At 45.6% G+C, this 27,206-nt stretch overlaps 1 protein-coding gene across 1 annotated transcript in view; it reads right to left on the reverse strand.

The window, feature by feature from the left end:
* CCNC (cyclin C) overlaps positions 1–27,206 on the reverse strand; it is a 236,461-nt gene that overhangs the window by 14,627 nt on the left and 194,628 nt on the right. The window contains exons 2-3 of the mRNA XM_056856296.1: positions 5,647–5,699; positions 2,606–2,712 (exon numbers count right to left, since the gene is read on the reverse strand). Coding sequence (XP_056712274.1) covers positions 2,606–2,712; positions 5,647–5,678 — 139 coding nt within the window. The 5' untranslated portion in view covers positions 5,679–5,699. The remainder of the gene's footprint in view (positions 1–2,605; positions 2,713–5,646; positions 5,700–27,206) is intronic.

Here is a 27,206-nt window from a genome sequence, read left to right on the forward strand (position 1 = left end):
GACTGTTGTTTCTGCTAGGAGTGTGGAATTTGGTCTCCAACCACGATGTCCTAAAGACAGAGTATCTTACTGATGCTGCCCTCTGTTGTCGCAATATACTTCATAACAAAAGTAGAACAGAAATTAAACAGCTCACTTTCCTAAAGCTATGGAGTTACCCCCATCCAATTCAGAATTCATGCTATTGGCTGAGTCCCCCTCCACGACCACAATACTAAATCTATCAGTCCATAAAACATGAGGAAAGGGGAAAAAATCCAGAGCAAGAAAAATGGAAATAACTGAGGAAAAATCCATTAAAATTGGTGGTTGGCATGATGTGCATGCTTTTTTATTTATAATTTCATTTACATATACTGGTGTTTTCTGTATAATTATGATAATAATTATGGCATTACTTCCAACAGGCACATGAAACCTAACGTCTCTTTTACTGTTCTTTAATTCAGTGCATTAACCACTAAAACATGAGGCTGTGTAAAGAATTATCAGTCCCTTCAATTATCATTTGATACACGTACCAGTCTTCTAACTCAAGAGAAATCAGAAGTTTATTCCAGGTCTTGATGGAAACCTTGTACCCCAGCCCATAATCACTCAATGTTATCTTGTAAGAACTTTATTTAAAATTACTCTAGTTATCCCTGAACAGATTAAATAAGCAAGAATCACAATTATACAGAAAACATTAAAATCTGTAAATGAGATTATTACATTTAAGTGATCCCGTCTCCTATCTAACCTGCATTTAAATATGAAGTAAAATTTCTAAAATTCTTACCAAACCTTTTAAGAAAAGAAAATATTCTCCCTGCAACCCAGATTTGAGAGATGCGGGGGGTTAGGGTATGGCTATCTTATATAGACATAATTATGTCACCCTCACCTGACTTTATTAAACCACCTAATTTGTTTTCTCTAGAGGTGTGATGTTAGACACTTCGGAGCATTCAAAACAATAACTGTTGCAAACTCTGTTCCATTTGTGCTAGGATTTATTCTAGGCATAAAGCCATTGATTCATATGTTGTTCTTCTCAAGGATAAAATGTTTAAGTTAGCTAGAGCAGTGGGGGGAAATGAACGCTCGCAGCTTTACACAAATCCTAAAACCAAACTCTCAGGCATACTGTGTCCCAAACAATGGCTTAAGAGTTAAAATCCACAACACTACCACCAAAGCTTCAGTGTCAAAACTTAAGTGATCAGCATTTAGGATACCCCAACAAAAATGAAGTAGCAACAGCAGAGAAGGAACAATACATCCAACGAGGAAGAAGAGCCAAAACAAAACCATACAAACAACCAATCATGTCAGAAAGCTCCTAAGAGAATTGATACACAATGGATGAACATGTAAATAACTCTTAGGCAAGCCACTATACTACCTCACCATCTACAATATGGGGACAATAGTTTCAATCGACTTAAAATGTTGTTTTAAGAATCCACATCATACAATATGAATATTCAAAATGTGATATATGTCACTCATCATTATACAAGCAGTGGATTATGTGCTGTACAAAACAAGCCGAACATCACATACGCATTCATCACTTCGTGACTACAATATTGTTAAGTCATTCTGGTTAATAAACCAAAAAAGCAGCATTTTAGCCACTTTTACAACTGGTTCAAGCTGAGCAAAGCTAATTTATACCAAAAAAACCCTTTGTGATCAGATTTTGCAAAATGCTTGTATTTGTAAATACAAGCAAGAGATCTGAGAAAAGGACCTTGACTGCTGAAGCAAGAGCTGAGAATTCTGCTGACTTTTCCAAAAGCCTTGAAATAATAATAATATATGTTCTCCTCTGCTGCAAGAGATAACTTAAACCATTACACTCAATCTATTCACTTCAAATTCAGTTCAATTGATTCCAATGACATTTATGTCTATGTAAGGGGTCGTTCAGACTGCAGCCTTAATTTGATTTGAAAAGCTGGATCCTTTAGACCTTGAGACTCATCTATTTTTGCTCCTGAACAAATCCTACCTTTTCAACTTACTGCTCTTTGCTTATAGACTTATGCACCTGAATCAAAGTTTATAGGTCTAGCACCTAAAGATCAACATACAACAATGCACTGTTGCCAGTGGCAAAACCCATGTTTTGTATGAACACATGTGGCTGCCTTATACTGAATCAGACCCTCGGTCCATCAAAGTCAGTATTGTCTACTCAGACCGGCAGCGGCTCTCCAGGGTCTCAGGAGGAGGTCTTTCACATCACCTACCCGCCTAGTCCCTTTAACTGGAGATGCCGGGGACTGAACCTGGGACCTTCTGCATGCCAAGCAGATGCGCTACCACTGAGCCACAGCCCCTCCCCAAGAAGAATAAAAAAGCCCACCGTAAGGGTCTAGGACATATGCACAGATTAAGAGGTCCTATGATATCCCTAACAATGAGTATTTTTTCAAAGTTATTATTCTGTACTGGAAGGAATGTTAAGACTTCAAGGAAGGTTATGTTCAGGGGTTCCAGTACTGCAATGGTTCATTCATTAAGTGCCTAATAGTCATATGCCTTCTAAGAAATTAGCACAAATTTACATAACATTACAAATCAGAAAGGCAAGTTAAATTGTAAACTATTTTACCATTTGTAAAAAATATCTGAAGCTTCCAATATTCTTCTTCTGCTAAAAATTTTAAGTCCTTCTGGCGTTCCTTCAACAGATCTTGTTTATCCAAAATCCATTGTAAGCTATTTGGAGGGGGGTGGAGTGTAAGGAGACACAGAAAGAAGGCGAGAGAGGGGGAGAAAGAGAGAAACAGCTTTAAAAGATATTATACAATACATGAACTGTAATAAGGATGCTACAAGGAACAGCATTTTTTCACCTTCCATTATATACCCTATACAAGAACTACAGAACTATCCCAGATATTCTGAGATATGAAACACACAAGTCCTAATCAGACAAGTCCCAAACACCTGTACAAATACCAAGATTGTTTTATCAATACAGCATCATGGTTTCTAATGAGTATAGTTACTGGGTATTGCCCATTCTAAGCATTTGTTTCCTAGCACAGCAAATCTCAGCATCTGGGTATTAGGTATGTATTTAGGACACAAACATCACTGCTACAGAACACAGCAATAGTCATTAGATTAGCTGACTTTAGAAGGGGACCTGTCAGATTCAGGGAGGACAGGTCAAATAGGTAATAGCTACACCGATTAAATGGTACCTGCATGTTCAGAGCTTGCTACCCTCTGAATACACACTTGTAGACCTTCCAAAAGCATCTGGTTGGTCACTGTTGAGACAGGGTGTTTAACTAGATCACTGGTTCCCAACCGGGGGTCCGCGGACCCCCAGGGGTCTGCGAGAACTAAATTAAGGTCCACGAAACAAAGTTATAAACCCATAATAAAATAATATTTTCAATTTAAAGTTCTCTATTATAAAAAATATATTCAAATATTATTCTAAGTTTAATGTTTAACTAACAGTTATGATTAAAGTTTATTTTCAAATTCTTGGAATTTTTATTTTGAACCTTGGGGTCCCTGCACCGAACAAAAAAGTCCTAGTGGTCCCTGGTCAAAAAAAGGTTGAGAACCACTGAACTAGATGGACCATTAGTCTGATCCAGTACAGCTGTTTATTTGTACTTGTTTCCCAGATCTTTAAAATCAGTCAGCATAATACTCTTAACTCTGAAGTACACCGTATATTTTCTACACACAGAGCCAAGTTATTTTTTTGCTACAATCAGAAACAGGCCACCTTTCCCCTTCAGTGAAGTCATAATAAGCAGAATACATTTTGAGAGCTGTTCTGACCGGACCTGTTAAAGCCTCCAACCCCAACAGCCGTTCAACCCATGCTCCAAACACCCTCATTCACTCTATGGGCCATTTATTCATGGAAGGTTTTGCATTGGATTGGTCAGTCTCTAGATGCACACTTCCCCCATCTGAATTGTCAAAACTCTGCACGGGGGGCTGATTGTTGAGTTTTGAGAATCCAGATGGGGGAAAATGTGCATCTAGAGAGTGGCAAATCCAAGGCAAAACCTTCCGTGCATAAATGCCTATAATCTGCCCCGTGGCCTATAGGCCATTTATTCATGGAAGGTTTTGCCTTGGATTTGCCACTCTCTAGGTGCACATTTTCCCCCATCTGAATTGTCAAAACTCTGCACGGGGGGCTTATTGTTGAGTTTTGAGAATCCAGATGGGGGGAAATGTGCATCTAGAGAGTGGCAAATCCAAGGCAAAACCTCCCGTGCATAAATGCCTATAATCTGCCCCAGGGCCTGTGGCCATTTATTCATGGAAGGTTTTGCCACTCTACAGATGCACATTTTCCCCATCTGAATTCTCAAAACTCTGCATGGGGGCTGATTGTTGAGTTTTGAGAATCCAGATGGGGGGAAATGTGCATCTAGAGAGTGGCAAATCCAAGGCAAAACCTCCCATGCATAAATGCCTATAATCTGCCCCGTGGCCTATGGCCATTTATTCATGGAAGGTTTTGCATTGGATTGGCCGCTCTCTAGATGCACATTTTCCCCATCTGAAAAACTCATTTTCCCCATCTGAAAACCCCATCTCAAAACTCTGCATGGGGGCTGATTGTTGAGTTTTGAGAATCCAGATGGGGGAAAATGTGCATCTAGAGAGTGGCAAATCCAAGGCAAAACCTTCCGTGCATAAATGCCTATAATCTGCCCCGTGGCCTATAGGCCATTTATTCATGGAAGGTTTTGCCTTGGATTTGCCACTCTCTAGGTGCACATTTTCCCCCATCTGAATTGTCAAAACTCTGCACGGGGGGCTTATTGTTGAGTTTTGAGAATCCAGATGGGGGGAAATGTGCATCTAGAGAGTGGCAAATCCAAGGCAAAACCTCCCGTGCATAAATGCCTATAATCTGCCCCAGGGCCTGTGGCCATTTATTCATGGAAGGTTTTGCCACTCTACAGATGCACATTTTCCCCATCTGAATTCTCAAAACTCTGCATGGGGGCTGATTGTTGAGTTTTGAGAATCCAGATGGGGGGAAATGTGCATCTAGAGAGTGGCAAATCCAAGGCAAAACCTCCCATGCATAAATGCCTATAATCTGCCCCGTGGCCTATGGCCATTTATTCATGGAAGGTTTTGCATTGGATTGGCCGCTCTCTAGATGCACATTTTCCCCATCTGAAAAACTCATTTTCCCCATCTGAAAACCCCATCTCAAAACTCTGCATGGGGGCTGATTGTTGAGTTTTGAGAATCCAGATGGGGGAAAATGTGCATCTAGAGAGTGGCAAATCCAAGGCAAAACCTCCCGTGCATAAATGCCTATAATCTGCCCCGTGGCCTATAGGCCATTTATTCATGGAAGGTTTTGCCTTGGATTGGCCACTCTCTAGGTGCACATTTTCCCCCATCTGGATTCTCAAAACTCTGCATGGGGGCTTATGGTTGAGTTTTGAGAATATGGATGGGGGGAAAAGTGCATCTAAAGAGTGGCCAATCCAAGGCAAAACCTTCCATGAATAAATTAGGAAACAATCTGCACCTGCCCCCTTTACACCATCCCCCCCCTTGCCCCTACCGATTGAGCCACACCATCTCCTCTTCCCATACCCCCCCCCCCACCCGAGCCGGAGAGAAAGAGCCGGGAAAACCACTCACTAGTGCGAGCTCTGCCAAAAATTCCCGGCCATGTAGAGAAGTCGAGGAAGCCGCTCCTCCTTTCCTGCTCGCTCGGGCGGGATGCGGCAGCCCCAGTCCTCAACGCGGCGGCCTCCTCTTTCCGCCCTCCGGGAAACCGCTTGCGAAGCAGGAAGGGGGGGGGGTCTGCAAAAGCGGCGGCACTCCTCGCGGCAGCGACCTGCGCCGCGGTCTTGTGTGTGTCCCCCGTCAGACCGCCGGCTGGCCTCCACTGCCTCGCGAATCAGTTCCCGTGCACACAAGTTCCGCCTCCTTCCTGGCCCCCTAGGCTCAATGGCCTGATCATTTAATTCCCAGTGGGTGGCCGGGTTAGTCTGTCTGCAGTAGTAGGAAAGGGCAAGAGCCCAGGAGCACCTTCAAGACGAACAAAAACATTTTTCTGGCAGGGTATTGTGAGGTTCTTATATATATATATATATATATATATATATATATATATATATATATATATATATATATATATATATATATATATATATTTGCTTTTGTATAATTAAACCAAAAATAATCACAAATAAAACCATAATACAATACCCCCCCCAAAAAAACATAAAAAACACAAAATCACACAAAGAGCACTATTACATCCAGTACAAATACAATGTATATTATTGGTTCTTGTAGGTTATCCGGGCTGTGTAACCGTGGTCTTGGTATTTTCTTTCCTGACGTTTCGCCAGCAGCTGTGGCAGGCATCTTCAGAGGAGTAACACTGAAGGGCAGTGTCTCTCAGTGTCAAGTGTGTAGGAAGAGTAATATATAGTCAGAAAGGGGTTGGGTTTGAGCTGAGTATTGTCCTGCAAAAGTAATGTGCTAATCATTGTCCTGTAAGTATCACGATAATGTGCTAATGAGGGTGTGGTATGTTAATATGGAACCATTGTATCCTGAAGTGATCTGTTAATGTGTGTAATCCAAAGCTAATCTGCATGGCTATTGTTGAATGTTGTCTTTGTTAGTCTGGAGGTTTTCAGAACAGGAAGCCAAGCCTGTTTGTATATTATCCTTCGTAAAATATATAGTGCCCAAATCTCCACCACCCACCTTTGTGCCCTCCACCCTTGGACTTCCGGAGTGGTGTTATGACAGCATTTAAAAATCTATTATAATATTTGTTTATTAAAAACACATTAATCTATAATTCATTAATTATAACTGTAAAATCCATTTTTGCCTATTTATCCCAATATGCAGCGGCCTTTAGCCATATATCTTTAAATTCATCCATATCTTTACCATGTAAAGAATCTGTAAGTTTGGCCAGCCGCATATACATCCATAGCTTTTCTCTCCAATCTTTAATTGAAGGTTTATTTATTTGCTTCCAATTCTTAGCAATTATAATTCTAGCTGCAGCAAAACTATATTGGCATATGACTCTATCACCTTTATCTAAATTCTTTTTAGGAATACCCAATAGACAAAAGGCAGGGTCTTTTTTCATTTTTGAGTTAATCAAATTATTAGTTTCCTTTAAAACTAATCTCCAAAATCTCTTAATTTTTTTACAACTCCACCAAACATGCATAAATGTACCTGTATTGTGAGGTTCTTCAGCTACCCTCGGCAATCCCGATAAGTCACTTGCTCAGGCAGGTAAATCGGAAGCAGGTAAACATTTATTGAGGAGCACGTAGGAACACAGCATGAGCAATGCACGAGTTCAAAGCTGCTAATGGCGAACCAAGCTACAAAGCATAACTTTAAGCACAGAGTCATCCCAGGCGCAATAACACGCTGCCTGGGAATTTAGTGATAATGAAGCCTAGCAGGGAGGAGGGCGGGAGGAAGCCATAATACAGAAGGTGCCTACGAGAAGCTCAAGGCCAGAGCAGAGGAAGGGGGAAGGAGTGGGGCAGCTTGACCTGTTCAGAGAAACAAAACGAAAGGATACCATTTGCACAGGAATTGGCCTAACTAATGTCAAGAGCCTGTACACATGTACAGAAATAAGCATGACCCATGGCATGACACTTGACACTTGAACGAAACCCGGGAGGCTTTCAGACAGGACTCGGACAGGTATGAGCTTTCGAAGGTATCTGAAGAAGCGAGCTGTGGCTCACGAAAGCTCACACCCTGCCAGAAAATATTTTTGTTCGTCTTTAAGGTGCTACCGGACTCTTGCTCTTTTCTACTACTGATCATTTAAGGCCTTCCTGCAAAAACAAAAATATTTTGTTAGGAAACGTGCCTTCATTTCTCATTTGTTACTTAAAACCCAGATGTGTTCTGTTGCAGTAAAACAGGGGTTCGGGGGGGGGGAGAGAGAGACCCAAGATCGTTATCAAGAAAACAGTTTATTTGCAGATGCTGACTCAGAGGCCCTAATGGGCAGAAATCTGAGTCCCGATTATACTGGGGAAGAGATATTTATCCAAATTCAAGTTATGACGATCCATCAACAAGTTATGCATATCTGAGTGTATTGCAGACAGAAAGGCGACTCAGTACAGTTGACGTTTCATCCAGTTTCTCCTATCATTGTTCATCGTTCACTCTGACACTCCATGACTCTTAACCCACTTACTTAAAGCACACAGACAGCAAGCCTGTATCTAGGTAGACATTCCTTCCCCCAGCTTCCCTAGCAGTCGGATGCCAATTATTACCGGGAGATCTTTTGGGCCACTGTTACAGTATCAAAAAGCCAAACCACCTCCTTCCTGGCCCCCTAGACTCAATGGCCTGATCATTGAAGGCCTTCCTGCAAAAACAAAAATATTTTGTTAGGAAACGTGCCTTCATTTCTCATTTGTTGCTTAAAAGCCAGATGTGTTCCCTCCAGGATGAGCTTCTGTGTGGCAACTAGGGTTGCCAGGCGGGAGGCTTTTGGGGAGGGGCCTGAGGAGGGCAGGGTCTGAGGAGGGGAGGGGCTTCAATTAGGGTTGCCAACCTCCAGGTAGTCAGCACAGGAGCGAGAACAATTTAAACAAAGTGCAAAAATATTTATAAGCTACTGCATGAATATAAAGGCAACACAAGGCAGAATGTACGCAAAAGACCTACAAAAGCCATCCATAAATGTTCATATGTACAATGAGAGTAATAATGAGAGGATCCTTACCCTTCGTGGGACGTGCACTAGTTCTTTACCCGTTGAGGGATATACAATGTAACCTACAATTTGAAAATGAAATATGTAGAAATATATGAAGGATGCTCATTGAAGGACTGAAGAAGAATCACTAAATAGCTAAGAATTTGAAACAGACGTATCCTCCATAAACTGGTGGCTTCTATCTTACTACATGATATTTGCCTTCAAAAGAAGAATTTGTATTTTGTACTCATATCTGAGACAACTTTGAAAAATTACTCTCATTGTACATATGAACATTTATGGATGGCTTTTGTAGGTCTTTTGTGTACATTCTGTCTTGTGTTGCCTTTATATTCATGTAGTAGCTTATAAATATTTTTGCACTTTGTTTAAATTGTTCTCGCTCCTGTACTGATTTCCAGATCTCCAGATACTTGTGGTGTCTATTTTTTCTCCCAACCTCCAGGTAGTAGCTGGCAATCTCCTGCTGATTACAACTGATCTCCAGCCGATAAGAGTTCACCTGGAGAAAATGGCCGCTTCAGCAATTGGACTCTATGGCATTGAAGTCCCTCCCCTTCCCAAACCCCACCTTCCTCAGGCTCCACCCCCAAAACCTCCCGCCGGTGGCGAAGAGGGACCTGGCAACCCTAGCTTCAATGCCATAGAGTTCAATTGCCAAAGCAGCCATTTTCTCCAGGGGAACTGATCTCTATCAGCTGGAGATCAGTTGTAATAGCAGATCTCCAGCTAGTACCTGGAGGTTGGCAACCCTAGTGGCAACTATATCTCATTTCCCCAGCACTCCAGCTGCCAGATTGTATTTGCTTTGGACCTTGGAGTGTAGCGCCCCCTGAACGTGGGGATGTGTGATTTGTTGTGGTGCAAGCCTTCTTTTGGGGATCAGAGGTTTTCAATTGTCCTATTTGTCATTGGATTCACAAATAAGGAACTAGGAAGTGCAAATAAAGAACTGGGAACCAACTTTAGCCTCCTGTCTCACAGATGAGTTTTTTTTTTAAGGCGAGGTGTAAATATAGATATATCTTCTTCATTGCTCTTGCATTTGATTGAGGAAAATGTTGGCTACAAAGGTTTGTGTTACAATCAATGTACAATCAATGCTGTGATCGTTTCAAATGTTTTTTATGCAAGGGCTCCACACATGAGTGTTGCTTGAGATATCATCACTCACCCATGCTTGCACAATTGATGGGGGTGCAGAGCAAGAGTGCTGATCTATTGATGCGTCTGAGACTTTCCAGTAACAATTTGGGCACCATTCTTGTTTTTAATATTCTTTTGCAGCTGGGTGCTTCTCCCTTTCCTGTGCCCAACTAGCCATCTTTAAAGACAATGCATGAATCAACAGTGTGAGGACTGTTTTCCTCATAGGCAGATTAAGTTTTCCTGCCTTTATTTCTCATTGCATGTGAATGGAATTCCATGCAAATCTATCTAGATACCATATTCTTATCCTGTAGCTCTTCCCAAGGTGCTACTAGACTCAAATCTAACTGTTCTACAGCAGACCAACACAGCTACCTTCTGAAGGTTCATTCATGTCTTTGTCTTCATTCATTGGCACAAAATTCAAAAACCAGTGGTCTGTATTGCATTTATACCAGAGACAAGTTTGTTTTTTCTGCATCATTGAATTTCTTCTTCCCCTTCCTCAAAAGGTAGTAGCTTTTGAGGCAGTTATTAATGGTTACATGTTCTTTGGGGTGGTGGGGAAAGAGCATGGGAGGCGATTGGGGTTCTTTTAACAATTGTTTGCAAATGAGAACACTGAGAGTCTATTTGGCAGAGGTGTCCAACTCAGACCGTTACATGAGGCTTAATGGATATTGACTGGAGCTAAGTGGGCCACCCAGTGGTATCTCCTGGTTCTGTAATGGTCCATAACTGGTGACTGAAACACAAGCCTCTGCACGACGACAATTAAAACACAAGCCCCGGGGATGCTGTGGAGAAATTTCCCACATTGTTTTGCACCCACTCTCTCCTTTACAAATGGGTCTGCATGTTCTCCCTAGTTCCCATTTATTCTGAATGCAGGCCAAAGCCATTCATATCCAAAGAACTTACATGGGACGTGGGGCTGCAATCCTATGCACTCTTAGGTTGTTTAGGTCCATCCCTTTGATCTCCCCACACCAGTCCGGCATTAGATCATTCTTTCTGTGCAGTATATAACGTGGTTGTTATTGCCTCTCTTCTCACCCTCTTTGGGAACTTGGCCTCTGCTAGGGTTGTCAACTCCAGGCTGGGAAATTACTGGAGATTTGGGGGTGGATCCTGGGAGGGCAGATTTGGGTAGGGAAGGACCTCAGCCATGTATAATGTCAGAGTCCACCCTCCAAAGCAACCATTTTCTCCAGGGAAACGGATTTCTGTTGTTAGGTGATCAGTTGTAATTTCGGAAGATCTCCAGGCCCCACCTGGAAGTTGGCAATCCTATCTCTGACCGATGAGAAATGTTACCAGGTGGGGACGAGGTCTCTTTGATATTGGCAGGCTGATCCCGAGACGTCAGCTACATTCTGGGCTAAGCCAGCAACCAAAATCCAGCCACCCATCTATCCTCCTTTTCAATATAACTAATCAGACTAACTACATACTTCTTCCCCACCATTTCTGTGACTTTTCTAAAGTTCCTTCCTCCCTGAATCTATCCAGTTTAATCCTATGGGATTACTTGGAAGTAAGACACATTGCACTCAGTAGGGTGCCGTGGGTATGTGTGCATGGGATCGCAGCCACGCTGCCCAATCCAAAGCCCCTTCCTGCCTGAATCTATCCAGTCTAATCCTATGGGATTACTTGGAAGTAAGACCCATTATATTCAATAGGGTGCCGTGGGTAACTGTGCATGGGATCGCAGCTATGCAGCCCAATCCTAGACAGGTTCCTTCCAAATCCCCTTGACCTGAATGGGGTGTACTCCCACAGGGTTGCCAGGTCCCTCTTCTCCACCGGCGGGAGGTTTTGGGGGCGGGCCAAGGAGGGTGGGATTTGGGGAGGGGAGGGACTTCAATGCCATAGAGTCCAATGGCCCAAGCATCCATTTTCTCCAGGGGAACCGACCTCTTTTGGCTTGAGATCAGTTGCAACAGCAGATCTCCAGCTAATACCTGGAGGTAAAATAAATAACAACAAGCACTGATGGCACACAACTTATAGAATGAATAGGTAAAATCCCATACAATAAATTGCAAACTATTTTGTAATGCCCGAGATACTGTAAAGTGTACAGAAAGCGTGGTGTTACACTAAATGTAAATGTTTAGTGTAACTAAATGTAACATTTAGTGTAACTAAATGTAGGAGCCGCCTCGCCACTTAGCGTAACACCACGCTTTTTGTACACTTTACAGTATCTCGGGCATTACAAAATATTTTGCAATTTATTGTATGGGATTTTACCTCTTCATTCTATAAGTTGTGCGCCATCAGTGCTTGTTGTTATTTATTTCACTTCCTACTTTAGCACGAGGTTTGTTTTTGAATATTAATGCCTGGAGGTGGGCAGCCCTACCAAGCAAACGCGTGCAAGACAGCAGCCTGAACGCCTCCTTGGCCCATCGGGTTCCCTCCCCTCCCATGCCGACGCTGCTGAGAAGCCACACCGCTGGGAGCGGCGCTGGGAGCTGGCCACGCCCACAGGAAGAGGGAGGCGGAGGAGAGGCGTGAGGCGCCGCAAACGCACGGCGGCTTTGGGGGGAAGCGGAGATCGACGGGCGGGAGGACCGGCTCGGACACCCCACGGCTCCTGGCGGACCCGCAAAGCCGGCCTAGGGGCGGGGCTCAAGGAGCTCGACCATAGTTAAAAGGGCACCGACCAAAGCGGGTCTTCTCCCAGCGCCGGCGAGCAGCGCGAGGACGGGCGTTCCCTTTTAATTCAGGGCTGCTACTCCTGCAATGGGGACACACAAGCCAACCTCGACTGGCCCCCGGATCATAGAATCTTAGAGTTGGAAGGGACCACCAGGGTCATCTAGTCCAACCCGCTGCGCAATGCAGGAAATTCACAACTACCTCCCCCCCCACACACCCCCAGTGGCCCCTACTCCATGCCCAGAAGATGGCCAAGACGCCCTCCCTCTCATGAACTGCCTAAGGTCATAGAATCAGCATTGCTGACAGATGGCCATCTAGCCTCTGCTTAAAAACCTCCGGGGAAGGAGCACTCACCACCTCCTTTTTTATATATTTTTTATTGTTTTCTAATTTAATCACATATATTTCCATCATTCATTTAATATAATTATACAATACGTATGATATATATCGAATCAATATAAATGTTCTATCTAGATCAGTGGTTCCCAAAGTGGGCAGTACCACCCCCTGGGGGACGGTGGGATTACCTGGAGGGCACTAAGGGGCAAGAGGGCAGCAGGGGGACGCTAGAGGTGGACCCCTTCAACTGTTGTTGGATACGGTAGGGGGCACTGGGGTTGAGTTTGTGGAACCAAGGGGGCGGTGGCCCAAAAGGTTGGGAACCATTGAGATAGATAGATAGATAGATAGATAGATAGATAGATAGATAGATAGATAGATAGAGCACTTAGCACCTCCTGAGTAGTCGAATTGAAGCTCTAGGCTGCAGTTCTAAGGAACTTTCCTGAAGTAACCCCCATTTAATAAACCGGGGTTTACTTTCAAAGATACCTGCTTAGGATTGCTACCTACAGTCAGGGCCAGTCATTTTTGCGCCCCAGGCAAGGCTAACTAATTGTGCCCCCCATTGCTAACCAATATTCAAAAACAGATGTCTTGTAGAAAAAATAAAAGCACAGCACTTTTTTTTATAAGACGTTATAATTAATTATATTCCATAGCACTGTTGTGGTACTTATCTTAAAACAAAAAATATAAATTGCCAGTTGCATTTTTTTTTCAAGAAACTACTCTGTTTAAAACTGTGCCACTCAGGCCAGCTCTGTGCTCCTCTGAGGTCTGCACCCTAGGCGACCGCCTAGTCCTCCTAATGGTAGCACCGGACCTGCTTACAGAAAACGTTTGAAAGATTTTCTTCTGGCATTGCAGCTACTTTGAAGATGAACAAATACCACCACCACCCCAGTTCCATTAAAAGAAATTCCTGAAAACTGGGACATTTCCCTCAAATAATATACCTTCAGTTTTAATGTACCCCTGTAATCTTATTTTAAGATCTTAAGTATAGCCTTTGGAATGCGGTTTTCCTTTGAGTTAAATATAAGAGGAATCCTAAGCAGATCTAATCAGAATCCTACTGCAAGTCTGCAGTTAATTCCCAGGAAACTGTTTTTAGGATTACACAGTATATTTAGAATCCAAGTGTAAGAAATTACTGGAGCAATCCTAAACAGAAGCAAATCACATTGAGTTCAATAAGACTTACTCCTAGGAAAGTGTGCATAGCATTGCAGCCTGAGGGAGAGAGAAAAGCATACTTAAATACAGAATGTGTGTGCGTGCATGTAATACATGTGCCACATTAATTGATTATCTGTTACAAGAAGTTACAAATTATGTGTGTATTTTTCAAACAAGTATATACTACATGGACCTATATATGTATTTATTATACATTTTCTTTTATATGTGTGTGTGTATGCATTAGGACCACCGACATGTCATCTATTTCTCTCTATAAACATACAGACAACCCTTCTCCTCTCTGTCACAGTATCCTTCATTGTTTACTCTCTTTTCTTCACACGTCTTTATAACTAACCATTTGGCTCAGTTCTATCCTGAGACAGTGTATTTCAGATTCTTCTAACACAAGTAGACAGTGCTTACTTAGGTAGGTGAGGCTGAGAAAGCTCTAAGAGAGCTGTGACTAACCCAAGGTCACCCAACCGGCTTTATGTGCAGTGTGGGGAAACCAACCCAGTTCACCAGATTAGAATCCACTGCTCATGTGGAGGAGTGGGGAAACAAACCCGGTCCTCCAGATTAGAGTCCACTGCTCTTAACCACTACATCACGCTGGCTCTTGATCACCACTTGCCCACATCCAAGAAGCCCCTCTATTTGTTTGCTTCATGCAGAGAGAAGACAAGGGGACTGGCACCGGCTGTGAGTTGTTGTGGCACCTGCACCAACGGTCTCCCTCCAGCCAACACAAACAGAGAGGGCATGCTTGGTTAGAGAGGGCGTGCAGAAAAGTCCACCTCTGCTATACTATGTCCCTAGAAATTACTGGCAAAGCCCAGTAGGAACAAGAGTTGGGGCCCACCATGACCCTTTCCATGGTGATGGTCCACAAATGGCCTCTTGCAGCTTCTCAATGCTTTCATAGTATTTCCACTGTGCAAAGTTCTTCAAAGGCTATAGTGTTGGTCTTCACAACAGCTTGTTTGGATGGTTTATGCTGGGAAACAGAAGATGAGAGAATAATTTGCTCCCAGGCCTTTCCGGTGAAATATTCTTGAGGAAAACTAGAATTCGGGCCTCCTAGTTCTGAAATACCCTGACCTGGAAGGTCCAGGATAGCCCAGTCTCATCAGATCTAAGTAGGGTCAGCCTTGGAAGAGAGACCACCAAAGAATTCCAGGGTCGCTAGGCAGAGGCAGGCCACCTCTGAACATCTCTTGCCTTGAAAACATTATAAGGTTGCCCTAAATTAGCTGCGATTTGCCAGCACTCCACTTTTAAAGCAGGGAAACAACTGGGGGTAAACTGGTTATAATTCTGCAGTGATTTAGAGCAGTGGCAATGAAATTCTAGCCAAGTTTATTTGGAGGCAACACATTAATGACAGTGGGATTAATTCTAGAGGATGGTGCTGAGTTTTCTGTTGCCCCAGGTCGGACCAGAACTAAGGGTTGAAATTAAATCAAAAGAGTTTCCGTCTGGACATTAGGAAGAATTTTCTAACAGTTCGAGCGGCTCCTCAGTGGAACAGGCTTCCTCAGGAGGTGGTAAGCTCTCCTTCCCTGGAGGTTTTTTAAGCAGAGGCTAGATGGCCATCTGTCAGCAATGCTGATTCTATGACCTTAGGCAGATCGTGAGAGGGAGGGCATCTTGGCCATCTTCTGGGCATGCAGTAGGGGTCACTGGGGTGTGGGGGGGAGGTAGTTGTGAATTTCCTGCATTGTGCAGCGGGTTGGACTAGATGACCCTGGTGGTCCCTTCCAACTCAGTGATTCTGAGGAAACATCCTTAGAATTGGGCTACATCCTGATCAGGGAGGTGAGGGAACAGGCTGGACGTTTTAGGACATTCTAAACCCATGATTCTTTCATCTGCCACATTCGTGTGTAAATGCCATCCATTCGAAGTCATTGGCAACACTGCTATTTATTTAAAAGGAGCCACGGTGGTCGTACTTTAAACAGGAGATAGCACGAACAGACTCCCCCTGGAAAGTCCCCGCTGCATCCTGGAAGAACCTGGCAGTTCCGAGCCCAACTACTAGGCTAGGCAGCCTGGAGAGGGGGACTTTGACATAAGAAAATACGTTTTTTTTCCGACTCGTGCGCACGCAACTGGGCCTGTGGAACAAACAGCACAAGACGAGAAGAAGGTGAGCCTGGAAGGCAGATGTCAACCTCGGAGATTCTCCCTTTCAAAGAACTCACAACGCCTGACTGGAATGAAGACAGGCCGGCCCGGAGCACGTTTATTCAGCATAAGTCGCATTTATTTCAACTGCAAGGAAGCCTTCTTCGAAGCATTCAGACAAAAACACAATGGGGCTGCTTGTGCGTAGGGGTTCAAGGGGGGGGGATAAGCTCCGAGACGAGGGAGGGGTATATACAGGGATCCCACTAATATTACTAAATATGTGAAGTTGAAGGCAGCAGGAAAAGAGGAAGACCCAACAAGAGATGGAGTGACTCTATAAAGGAAGCCGCGGCCCTCAGTTTGCAAGACCTGAGCAAGGCTGTTAAAGACTGGATGTTTTGGAAAACGTTGGCCATTTATGCCTGGGAGGTTTTGCCTTGGATTTGCCGCTCTCTAGATGCACATTTTCCCCCATCTGAATTCTCAAAACTCTACATGGGGGCTTATTTTTTAGTTTTGAGAATTCGGATGGGGAAAAATGTGCATCTAGAGAGAGGCAAATCCAAGGCAAAATCTCCCAAGCATAAATGGCCATTGATTCATGGGGTCGCCATCGGAAGCGACTTGACAGCACTTAACACACATATGTGATGGATAGCATTGACTGATGAAAACTAAATCAAACAGTACATGCTTAGGGAGCTTAGACTGGGCTTAGTCTGGAGTAACTCTCTTTAGGAATGCACTGAAACCATCTAAAGGCAATCAGACGCCACTAGGCAGGAAATTCAGCTGGCTATTGGAAAAGGTGCCCAGGTGGCCCCCGCGTTGTGGCAAAAGCAACCGAGACCCCCTGTTGTCATCTGAACAACTACCAAGCCTTAATCTCCGGTGGGGCGTTAGACTCCGCTGCCTCCGAGGAAGATTCTGGCCATTTATGCATGGGAGGTTTTGCCTTGGACTTGCCACTCTTTAGGTGCATATTTTCCCCATCCAAATTCTCAGAACTCAACCATAAGGCCCCATGCAGAGTTTTGAGAATTCGGAAGGGCAAAATGTGCATCTTGGGAGGAGCAAATCCAAGGCAAAACCTCCCGTGCATAAATGGCCAGAGTCTTGCGCGGCACTGGGTGCAGGCATTGAAGAATACGCCGATGCTCTGCAGGTATTTGCCTGGCTCCGAGATAGGGGGAAACAGCCAGGAAACGGAGGCCATTTACGCACGGGAGGTTTTGCCTTGGATTCGCCTCTCTCTAAATGCACATTTCCCTCATCCGAATGCTCAAAACTCAACAATAAGCCCCCATGCAGAGTTTTGAGAATTCAGATGGGGAAAATGTGCATCTAGAGAGGGGCGGCCCTGACCTGGATGGCCCAGGCTAGCCTGACCTCGTCAGATCTCAGAAGCTAAGCAGGGTCAGCCCTGGTTAGTATTTGGATGGGAGACCACCAAGGAATACCAGGGTTGCTGTGCAGAGGAAGGCACTGGCAAACCACCTCTGTTAGTCTCTTGCCATGAAAACCCCAAAAGGGGTCGCCATAAGTCGGCTGCGACTTGAAGGCACTTTACACACACAGAGAGAGGGGCGAATCCAAGGCAAAACCTCCCAGGCACAAATGGCCCGGGAGCTGCCCTGCCACAATCGTGATGCTGTGTGTGTGTGTGTGTGGGGGGGGTTGATTTGGTGCCTCCCCAGTCCCGACCCCCCCCTCAGCGAGACCACCAGGGTCATCTAGTCCACCCCCCTGCACACTTCTGGGTGCGCGCAGCGACCGCGCCCGGCGATCCAGTCCCTGCGGTGCGCGAGCGCGCCTGCACGGCTGTCAAAACCAGGCAGGGCGAGCTTGGACGCGAGGGAGCCCCGTCGCTGGCTGCCTGGCGCCGACGGCTCCCGCTCCCGCCCGGACCTGGCCGCTGCTCGGAGCGACGCGCCGACAGACGACGAAGGCATCGCGGCCCAGAACCTGCAGGTGAAATTAGGCTCCCTCGGATCTCGAGCAGAAGGGCGCTGTCACGTCGGGCTGCTCCGAAGAGGACAAGCATGTTGAGTGGGATCACCAGCGCCTCCCTGGGAAGGACGCGCGGAGAGACGTGTCCACGGGCGCCCAGGCATCTGGGGACGGTCCGATGGCTCGCTGGAGAGGGGGGGGGGAAGCCGGGACCCTGTTAATCCGGAGCAGCCAAATAAAGCGGGAGCCCGAGGAGCCCTTGGACACGAACCCAACGCAGCTTTCGAATGCGTTTGGCTAGTCTGTAAAGTTTCATTCAGCTAGCTAGCTGGGGATGCAAGCAGAGGGCCATTGATGCCTGGGACGTTTTGGCTTGGATTTGCTGCTCTCCAGATGTGCATTTTCCCCATCCGAATTCTCAAAACTTAACAATAAGCCCCCGTGCAGATTTTTTGAGACTTCGGATGGGCATCTAGAGAGCAGCAAATCCAAGGCAAGGAGGAGATAGATTCGAATTAAACAGACATTAAATATCTTTCAATACCAGTGGCCATTTATGCATGGGAGGTTTTGCCCTGTATTTCCCCCTCTCTAGATGCACGTTTTCCCCACCCGAATTATCAAAACTCTGCATGGGGGCTTATTGCTGAGTTCTGAGAATTTAGATGGGGGAAATGTGCATCTAAAGAGCGGCAAATCCAAGGCCAGGAGGAGACAGATTCGAATTAAACAGACAAATATCTTTCAGTGCCAGTGGCCGTTTATGCATGGGAGGTTTTGCCCTGTATTTCCCCCTCTCTAGATGCACGTTTCCCCCACCCGAATTATCAAAACTCTGCATGGGGGCTTATGGTTGAGTTCTGAGAATTTAGATGGGGAAAATGTGCATCTAAAGAGCGGCAAATCCAAAGCAAAACCTCCCATGCATAAAGTGTATCTTTTGGCACAAAGGGTGCGTCTATTTCCCCGCTACTTTAAAATCCCCTGGTTGGGGTGACGTTTCTCGACTTTCTCACATGGTTTTATTCGAGCTGATTCCATTGTGTTGTGCTTATGCGTAGGTATGTCTCTCTCTCCGCCCCCCCCCCCCAGTCTTCTATACCTCGTCTCTTGCAGATGTGACAATAAAAATCAGCCTTTGCAGACATCCCATTTAATTCCCTTCCCCGGGAAACCGACGTGCAGTCCCAAATCCCTTGATTTTCGTCAAGCTCCCCGCCCGCCTCCCCCCCCCCCAAAAAAAACATGCAGCGAATGTGAGACATTTCAAGCAGGAGATCCGGGTCTGCAAAGAAGAAGCCTAAGTGGATCTGAAAAGCCCTCGCAGCTTCGGCTCTGTCACTTCTCATGGAGCCTTTTGTTCTGATCCCACTAAGTTAGGTAATGTGACAGACGTCTGAGATGTTTCCAGTAATGGTGGCCTTTTAGGCTATATTTTGCGAGCGGGCGGGGCGGCAGGGGGGAAGCGGATGGGGAGGGCGGCTGTTCCTGACCCTGTGTGTCAAACCAGCAGAGAACCTGAAAGAAAACGAGAGAGAGAGAGAGAGAGAGAGAGAGAGAGAGAGAGAGAGAGAGAGAGAGAGAGAGAGAGAGAGAGAGAGAGAGAGAGAGAGAGAGAGAGAGAACGTGCGCTGATGTCCCCAAGCAAGGCGCCCCCCTATTCAGAGCTCATTTTTTAAACCTGACCAGCATAAGCGCTGGGGCCCAGTGGATTTCCGTGGGATTTGTTTCATAGAATCATAGAGCTGGAAGGGACCACCAGGGCCATCAAGTCCAACCCCCTGCACAATGCAGGAAATTCACAACCACCTCCCCCCCCACACCCCCAGTGACCAGAAGATGGCCAAGATGCCCTCCCTCTCATCATCTGCCTAAGGTCAAAGAATCAGCATTGCTGACAGATGGCCATCTAACCTCTTCTTAAAAACCTCCAGGGAAGGAGAGCTTACCACCTCCCGAGGAAGCCTGTTCCACTGAGGAACCGCTCTAACTGTTAGAAAATTGTTTAAAAGGGCAGATTGCAGTCCTGGCCTCAGCATATTTACTCTGGGGCCATTTATGGATGGGAGGCTTTGCCTTGGATCGGCCACTATTTAGATGCGCATTTCCCCCATCCAAATTCTCAAAACTCAACAGTAAGCCCCCATGCAGAGTTTTGAGCATTTGGATGGGGGAAATGTGAACCTAGCAGCAAATCCAAGGCAAAACCTCCCATGCGTAAATGCCCTGGCCCTTATTCTCAACGAAAATGCCTAGGATGGCATCCTCAGCCTCTCCCAGCTGATCGTTCTCCCTTCGTTTGGGTGGCATCTCATTCTGGGCGACATCTCTTCGAAGTCTCATCGAAGCACCTGCTCCGGCAAGCATTCGGGATGGGGCGCTACACAAACGCTGAGTGGAAGCCTCTGTGTTTAACAGAGGGATCGGGAATTATTCCAGGGGTCTATGGAAAGGGTTAGGAATCGGGGAAGGGGAAGTCTCCTAATCTCTAATCTCATTAACCCTTCAGTGGCTCACGACCCCACTACCTGCTCCAACCTGAAGAGGAATAAAACCTGGAGAAGCTTAAAGAGCTCCAGGAAAAGAGGATAAGTAGTTAAGAAGTCATAAGACTTGATCCATAGATGCTGAGGGTATCTTCTGAAACAAGTAGAACTGATGAAGTCGCTGTTTGCCACTCTTCTTTCTATTCCACACACCCAAGTACTAACAATACAATATTTAAGAGTTATGCCCTTCTGAGAGGCAATATGGTGCGTGGTTAAGAGTGGCAGGCTCTAATCTGGAGAACTAGGTTTGATTCCCCACTCGTCCACATGAGCGGAGGAGGCTAATCTGGTAAACTGGATTGGTTCCCCCACTCCTACACGTGAAGCCAGCTGGGTGACCCTGGGTTAGTCACAGTTCTCTTAGAGCTCTCTCAGCCCCACCAGGTGTCTGTTGTGGGGAGGGGAAGGGAAGGTGATTGAAAGCTGATTTGATTCTTCCTTGAGTGGTAGAGAAAGTCGGCATATAAAAACCAACTCCTCCTCCTCCTCTTATTGACTTCAATGGACTTAGAGGAGCTGAAGTTCGATTCGAATGGCTGGAGAGTCCACATCCTGATGCCTGTTAAGCCCATTGGCTTCAACGGATTTAGGAGGTGTGATTGTGGTTAGGATTGTTCCTGTGTACTCTGGATCCATTCAAATCGATGGGAGCTTTGCTGCCTACAGGCAGATGTGACACCCAGTGGTCTTTTGTTTCCTAGTGCCTTCTGACTGGCAACCTCGTATAGCTGGCTTTTTAAAGGTGGCTCGTTGCTGGAATCCTCCACTGGACGCTGTGAACTTGCTAATAACTACATTCTGAACATACCGCTTTGGATTTGAAAGCGTTTTAAGAATCAGAGTCAGACTAGATACACTGAACTGCCAGGTGAAATCCTATTACTGTGATGGAAGAAGAAGAAGAGTTGGTTTTTATATGCCGTCTTCCTCTACCACTTAAAAGAGACTCAAACCGGCTTACAATCGCCTTCCCCTCCACACAACAGATACCCTGTGAGGTAGGTGGGGCTGAGAGAGCTCTAGGAGTTAGTGACTAGCCCAAGGTCACCCAGCTGGCTTTGTGTGTAGGAGTGGGGAAACAAATCCAGTTCACCAGGTTAGCCTCCGCGGCTCATGTGCAGGAGAGGGGAATCAAACCCGGTTGTCCAGATCAGACTCCACCGCTTCAAACCACCGCTCTTAACCACTACACCACACTGACTAACCTGCCTTACAAGGGCAGGGATATAATTTGCAACACTTTCCTAAGAGTAAGCCCTAGTGAATAACATTGGGATTACTTAGTGAATAAAATGGAACTTACTTAGGATTGACTCCGTCTTCTAGCAACATCCACACATCCCTTGGGGGCGTGAATTATAAATACCGAACACGACACCAAAACTGAACTTTCGGCTATGCGATCCCATGTAGAGTCCAGCCTGCTAAATCTATTGAAGTCAATGGCTTAGAAGGGTTTTAATTTCCTTAGGAACTAGCTGTACATCTCACTGATGGAGAAGATTGCTTCAAGCACTTGAAATAAAGTTGAGAAGTGCTGAACATTGGCTGGATTGTGTCAAATGTTTTTAAGAGCAGCCCCCCAGCCCCACAGGTTTCTTGGAAGTAATTCCCGAATATTTGTGAAGCCTTGATGGCTAATTATCCACAGCTGTTCACATTTCAAGACAGTATTTTAATAATCTTTCTGTGTGTGTGTGTGTGTGTGTGTGTGTGTGTGTGTGTTTAACATAGCCAACCTCCACCTCCCAGGTTCCTGGGCAGGTGGTAGATTATGCATTTAAATAAATGTGTGCATACCTGTATAAACCTAGGCATTTGACTGCTAAAAGGAGTGATTCAGGTACAGAGAAGTCAGTAATTCAAAGTTGGCCAGGGTATTGTCTCTTTAATCCAAATCCACCAGGGGACTCGGTTGTCACGGTTTCTTCTGTGCCTTCAACACACGACAGGTAGAAATTCAAGAGGCGAAAGGTTCCCCTTTTCTTTATTGTTGGGACCTCCAGGTCCTGGATCGCTGCACCTACTAAATGTCTGCCTGGCTTGCATCCCCAGTTGTTCTGCCAGAAAACAAGGTTGGTTGGAACCTGGAGCCGCCACCTGCTTTGTCTCCAGAAGGCCCCAAGTTCAGTCCCGGGCCTGGGCCAGAGAAGAGGTGATGCGAAAGACCTGGGTCCTGGAGAGCCACTCCGAACTGTTCCATGTGTTGGAATACAGCCTTTGCGGTGTCACTTAACACCAGATCCAGAGGGGCTCTTACCACAGACTTAAATAGATAGACAGGACAGGGGGCGGAAGGGACATCTGATACCTATATTTCCTGCTTCCTATGCTTTGATGTTGTAGACAGATATATCTCAGGACTTTCGCTCTCACTCTCACTCCACACTTCTCTTTGTTCTCACTCTCACCAGCATCCTTTGATGCTGGAAAAGCTAGAGGCCGCACTCTCCTGTGTGCAGAGCTTTCTACACCCACACAATGGCATGGAAAGCAGAGATACCTTTTCATACCTAGCAACCCAGAAAGTTAGAATAGCTTAGGGGACTTGTATTGTCTCTATCAAAAGTGTATTTCCATAATAAATGAGTTTAGTTTGATTAGAAAGAAGCCTGTTGCTTTCTTTTTGTTCTAACACATGGAATCCTCCGCTGTTTGCTAAGCCTAGCACACTTTGCTAATTAATCGGAAATATCAGGTCCAAGAGATGTTTCCAACACCATGAAGCTCAAATGACTAAACTGAGGCTATGGTACTTTGGTCACATTATTTGAAGACAAGAGTCACTGGAAAAGACAATCATGCTAGGAAAAGTTGAAGGCAGCAGGAAAAGAGGAAGACCCAACAAGAGATGGAGTGACTCTATAAAGGAAGCCACGGCCCTCAGCTTGCAAGACACGAGCAAGGCTGTTAACGATAGGACGTTTTGGAGCACGTTGATTCATAGGGTCCCCATGAGTTGAAGCGACTTGATGGCACTTCATACACACAACTGTACTGTTGGGGGAGGGGGATATAGATGAAACCAGACTGTTGCAATGAAAGTCTTGACAGGAGCCTTCCATTCTCTTCTGATCAGATATCAATGGGTGCAACCAAAGAGCAACCAAAATGATCAGTGGGGCTAGAGCAACTGCCCTATGAGGAGTGGTTAAAATGCTTAGGGCTGTTTATCTGGGAAAGAAGGCGGCTAAGGGGAGACATGATAGAAGTCTATAAAATTATGCATGGTATGGAGAGAGTGGACAGGAAAAACCTTTCTCCCGCTCTCATAATGCTAGAATGCGGGGTCATCTGCTGAAGCTGGAGGGTGAGAGATTCAAAACAGATAAAAGGAAGTATTTCTTCACACAACACAGGTAAATTGTGGAACTCCCTGCCCCAGGATGTGGTGATGGCTGCCAATTCGGAAGGCTTTAAGAGGGGAGGGGACATATTCATGGAGGAGAGGGGTATTCATGGTTATTAGTTAGAATGGCTACTAGTCATGCTGCATACCTATTCTCTCTAGTATCAGAGGAGCATGCCTAATATATTAGGTGCTGTGGAACACAGGCAGGATGGTGCTGCTGCAGTCGTCTTGTTTGGGGGCTTCCTAGAGGCACCTGGTTGGCCACTGTGTGAACAGACTGCTGGACTTGACTAACCTTGGTCTGATCCAGCCTGGCCTTTCTCATGTTCTTATAATGAAATTGCACTGAGCAGGTATACATCGGACGATGCATGCAGTTGGCGCCGCCCGACCCCACGAGCAGCCTTTCTCCCTCGGCGTGTTTCCCCTCATCAGCACCGCATCTGACGCCCTCCGTTTCTCTTTCCTTTAGGAGCGGCAAAGCCTAAATCTACAAAGACACTCGAAGGAAGGGGGATGCGGAAGCTGACTGGTGCTGAGGCTGGAAAGAGAGGGGGGCTTTCTTTGGGATGGGAGGGATGAGTCACCCTCGGAGTGCCTTGGGTCGGAGCTGCGTCTCCCGCTTGCCGAACCTGTTTGGTCACGTTTAGGGAATTAAGCGCATCTTCTAAGCGCATCTTCCCCACCTGAGCGGCTTCCTCTCGCTTCTGCTCTGCTTCCTGATTGCCCAGTGCACCTGGCATCTCGCGCTCTGTGCCCCCGTTTCCACCCAGGTACACCTGGCCAATCTTGAAAGGAGCCGACGTCTAGCCTTCCCCAAACAGTACTAGTAACTAGTACTGTAGACCCAAACAGGACACAGGGTCTTATTCCAAGACACTGAAAGACTGGACAATTCTACCAACTATTTTGTTAGATTGCACAGAGAAGCCATTGAAATTCATAAACATCAGCACAACTTTAACAGAAAAGAAGAGAGTTTAAGAATGAATAAGGCTTGGCTTCCTGTCCTGAAAACCTCCAGACTAACAAAGACTACAGTCTACAATAGCCATGCGGATTAGCTTTGGATCCCACATGTTAACAGATCACTTCAGGATACAATGGTTCCACATTAACATACCGCACCCTCATTAGCACATTATCTTGATACTTACAGGACAATGATTTGCACATTACCTTTAATACTTTGCAGGACAATGACTCAGCTCAAACCCAACCCCTTTCTGACTATATATTACTCTTCCTACACACTTGACACTGAGAGACACTGTCCTTCAGTGTTACTCCTCTGAAGATGCCGGCCACAGCTGCTGGCGAAACGTCAAGAAAGAAAATACCAAGACCACGGTCACACAGCCCGGATAACCTACAAGAACCGATGAACTCTGACCGTGAAAGCCTTTGACAGTACTAGTAACATTTATGCATGGGAGGTTTTGCCTTGGATTTGATGCTCTCTAGATGCACATTTTCCCCATCTGGATTCTCAAAACTCTGCATGGGGGCTTATGGTTGAGTTTGGGGAACTTGGATGGGGAAAATGTGCATCTAGAGAGGGGCAAATCCAAGGCAAAACCTCCCGTGCACAAGAGGTTCAGGAGAGGTTTCCGCCTCGGAGACGCTGCTTGAGAGAAAAGGAGGACCAGAAAATTGAAAAGAGGGTGAAGGTGGGGAGGAGGTGGGAGGGTGGAATTAGCTTGCAAAGAGCTCACGCTTGATGGACTCTTTCTACCAGCCGAGCTGACTTTAGGAGGCTGAAGTTGGTTTCCTATTCCCAGTTCGTTCCCTATTCCCAGTTCCTTATTCACATTTCCTAGTTCCTGAATGATTTTGAGGACAATTCAAAAGCTCTGCAGCCCAAAATATGGATTGGACCACCACATATCAGACACCCTCACATTCAGGGGACTGTGCCCTTCGAGGTGGTGCATTCTGGGTCCTGGTCCAAAGTCCGGTTCTTGTGCCAGTGGCTCCCAAGTGGGGTGCCCCCGCCACCAATACACATACAGACACAGCACCCACCCCAAAATGATCTTTGGACCACCCCAAGTGACACATCCCCACACTCCAGAGACCGTCCCCTCCCAGAAGACATACAGCGGTGTATAAGAGACAATACTCCGATTGATGCAGCCCAGAATTGCATTGGCCTTCTTAGCCGCCATATCACACTGTTGACTCATGTTCAGTTTGTGGTACACTAAGACTCCCAGATCTCTTTCATATGTACTGTTGCCAAGCCCACTTTAACAGACCCTTTATTTACTAGGTGGTGTTATTAGATGTAAATAAAAATGAAAGCTTCAGCTGCCCCTCTCCACACATAAAGCCCCCTTTTAAAGGGACAGGACATTATTCTCCAGGTCTGTTGGCAACCGTTCTTACTAGGGAGTAAGTCTAATGCAGATCAATAAAACTTAGTGTGCATTAGATCAGACTGCACGGTTGAGATTTAAGCGCAGTAAAACAAGCTACCAACGACTTGGATTTACAATAAAAGCAGCATAAGAACAAGTGCTCCCACATACCAAAGTTTTTGGATCACATGAAGAATGAGCTTTAGAGTGTGGGAGGCTTCCGAGTTGTAGAATAATTCATATGGATTGTGTGGACAGTCCTCATTTTCCAGAAAGTCTCTAGGATGCTAACAGGTGGTTACGTTCATTTTTTAATTTTTTTTATTTTTTGCTGTCAAATCACAGCTGACTTATGTCAACCCAGTAGGGTTTTCAAGGCAAGAGACATTCAGAGGTGGTTTGTCATTGCCTGCCTCCACGTCATGCCCCTGATATTCCTTGGAGGTCTCCCATCCTAATACTTATCAGGGTTGAGGCTGAGAGTGTGTGACTGGCCCAAGGTCACCCAGCAAGCTTCCATGGCGCGAGTGGGGATTTGAACCTGGGTTTTCCAGATCCTAGTCCAACACCTTAACCACTACACCACACTGTCTCTTGGTGACCTTCATAATGAATAAATAATTTCATGTGATGGTGTCGCTGATCTCTTTTTGTGCTAGCTCAGCTCCAAAGAAAGGTGAATGACATTGTCTTTTTGACTGATGCTAGGTAGGAGAAGCTCGATCTTTTTAAACTACCACTTTATAAATAAAAGCATAATG

This window comes from Euleptes europaea, chromosome 10 (genome assembly GCF_029931775.1).
Source record: "Euleptes europaea isolate rEulEur1 chromosome 10, rEulEur1.hap1, whole genome shotgun sequence".
In the NCBI taxonomy this organism is placed as follows: Eukaryota; Metazoa; Chordata; class Lepidosauria; order Squamata; family Sphaerodactylidae; genus Euleptes; species Euleptes europaea.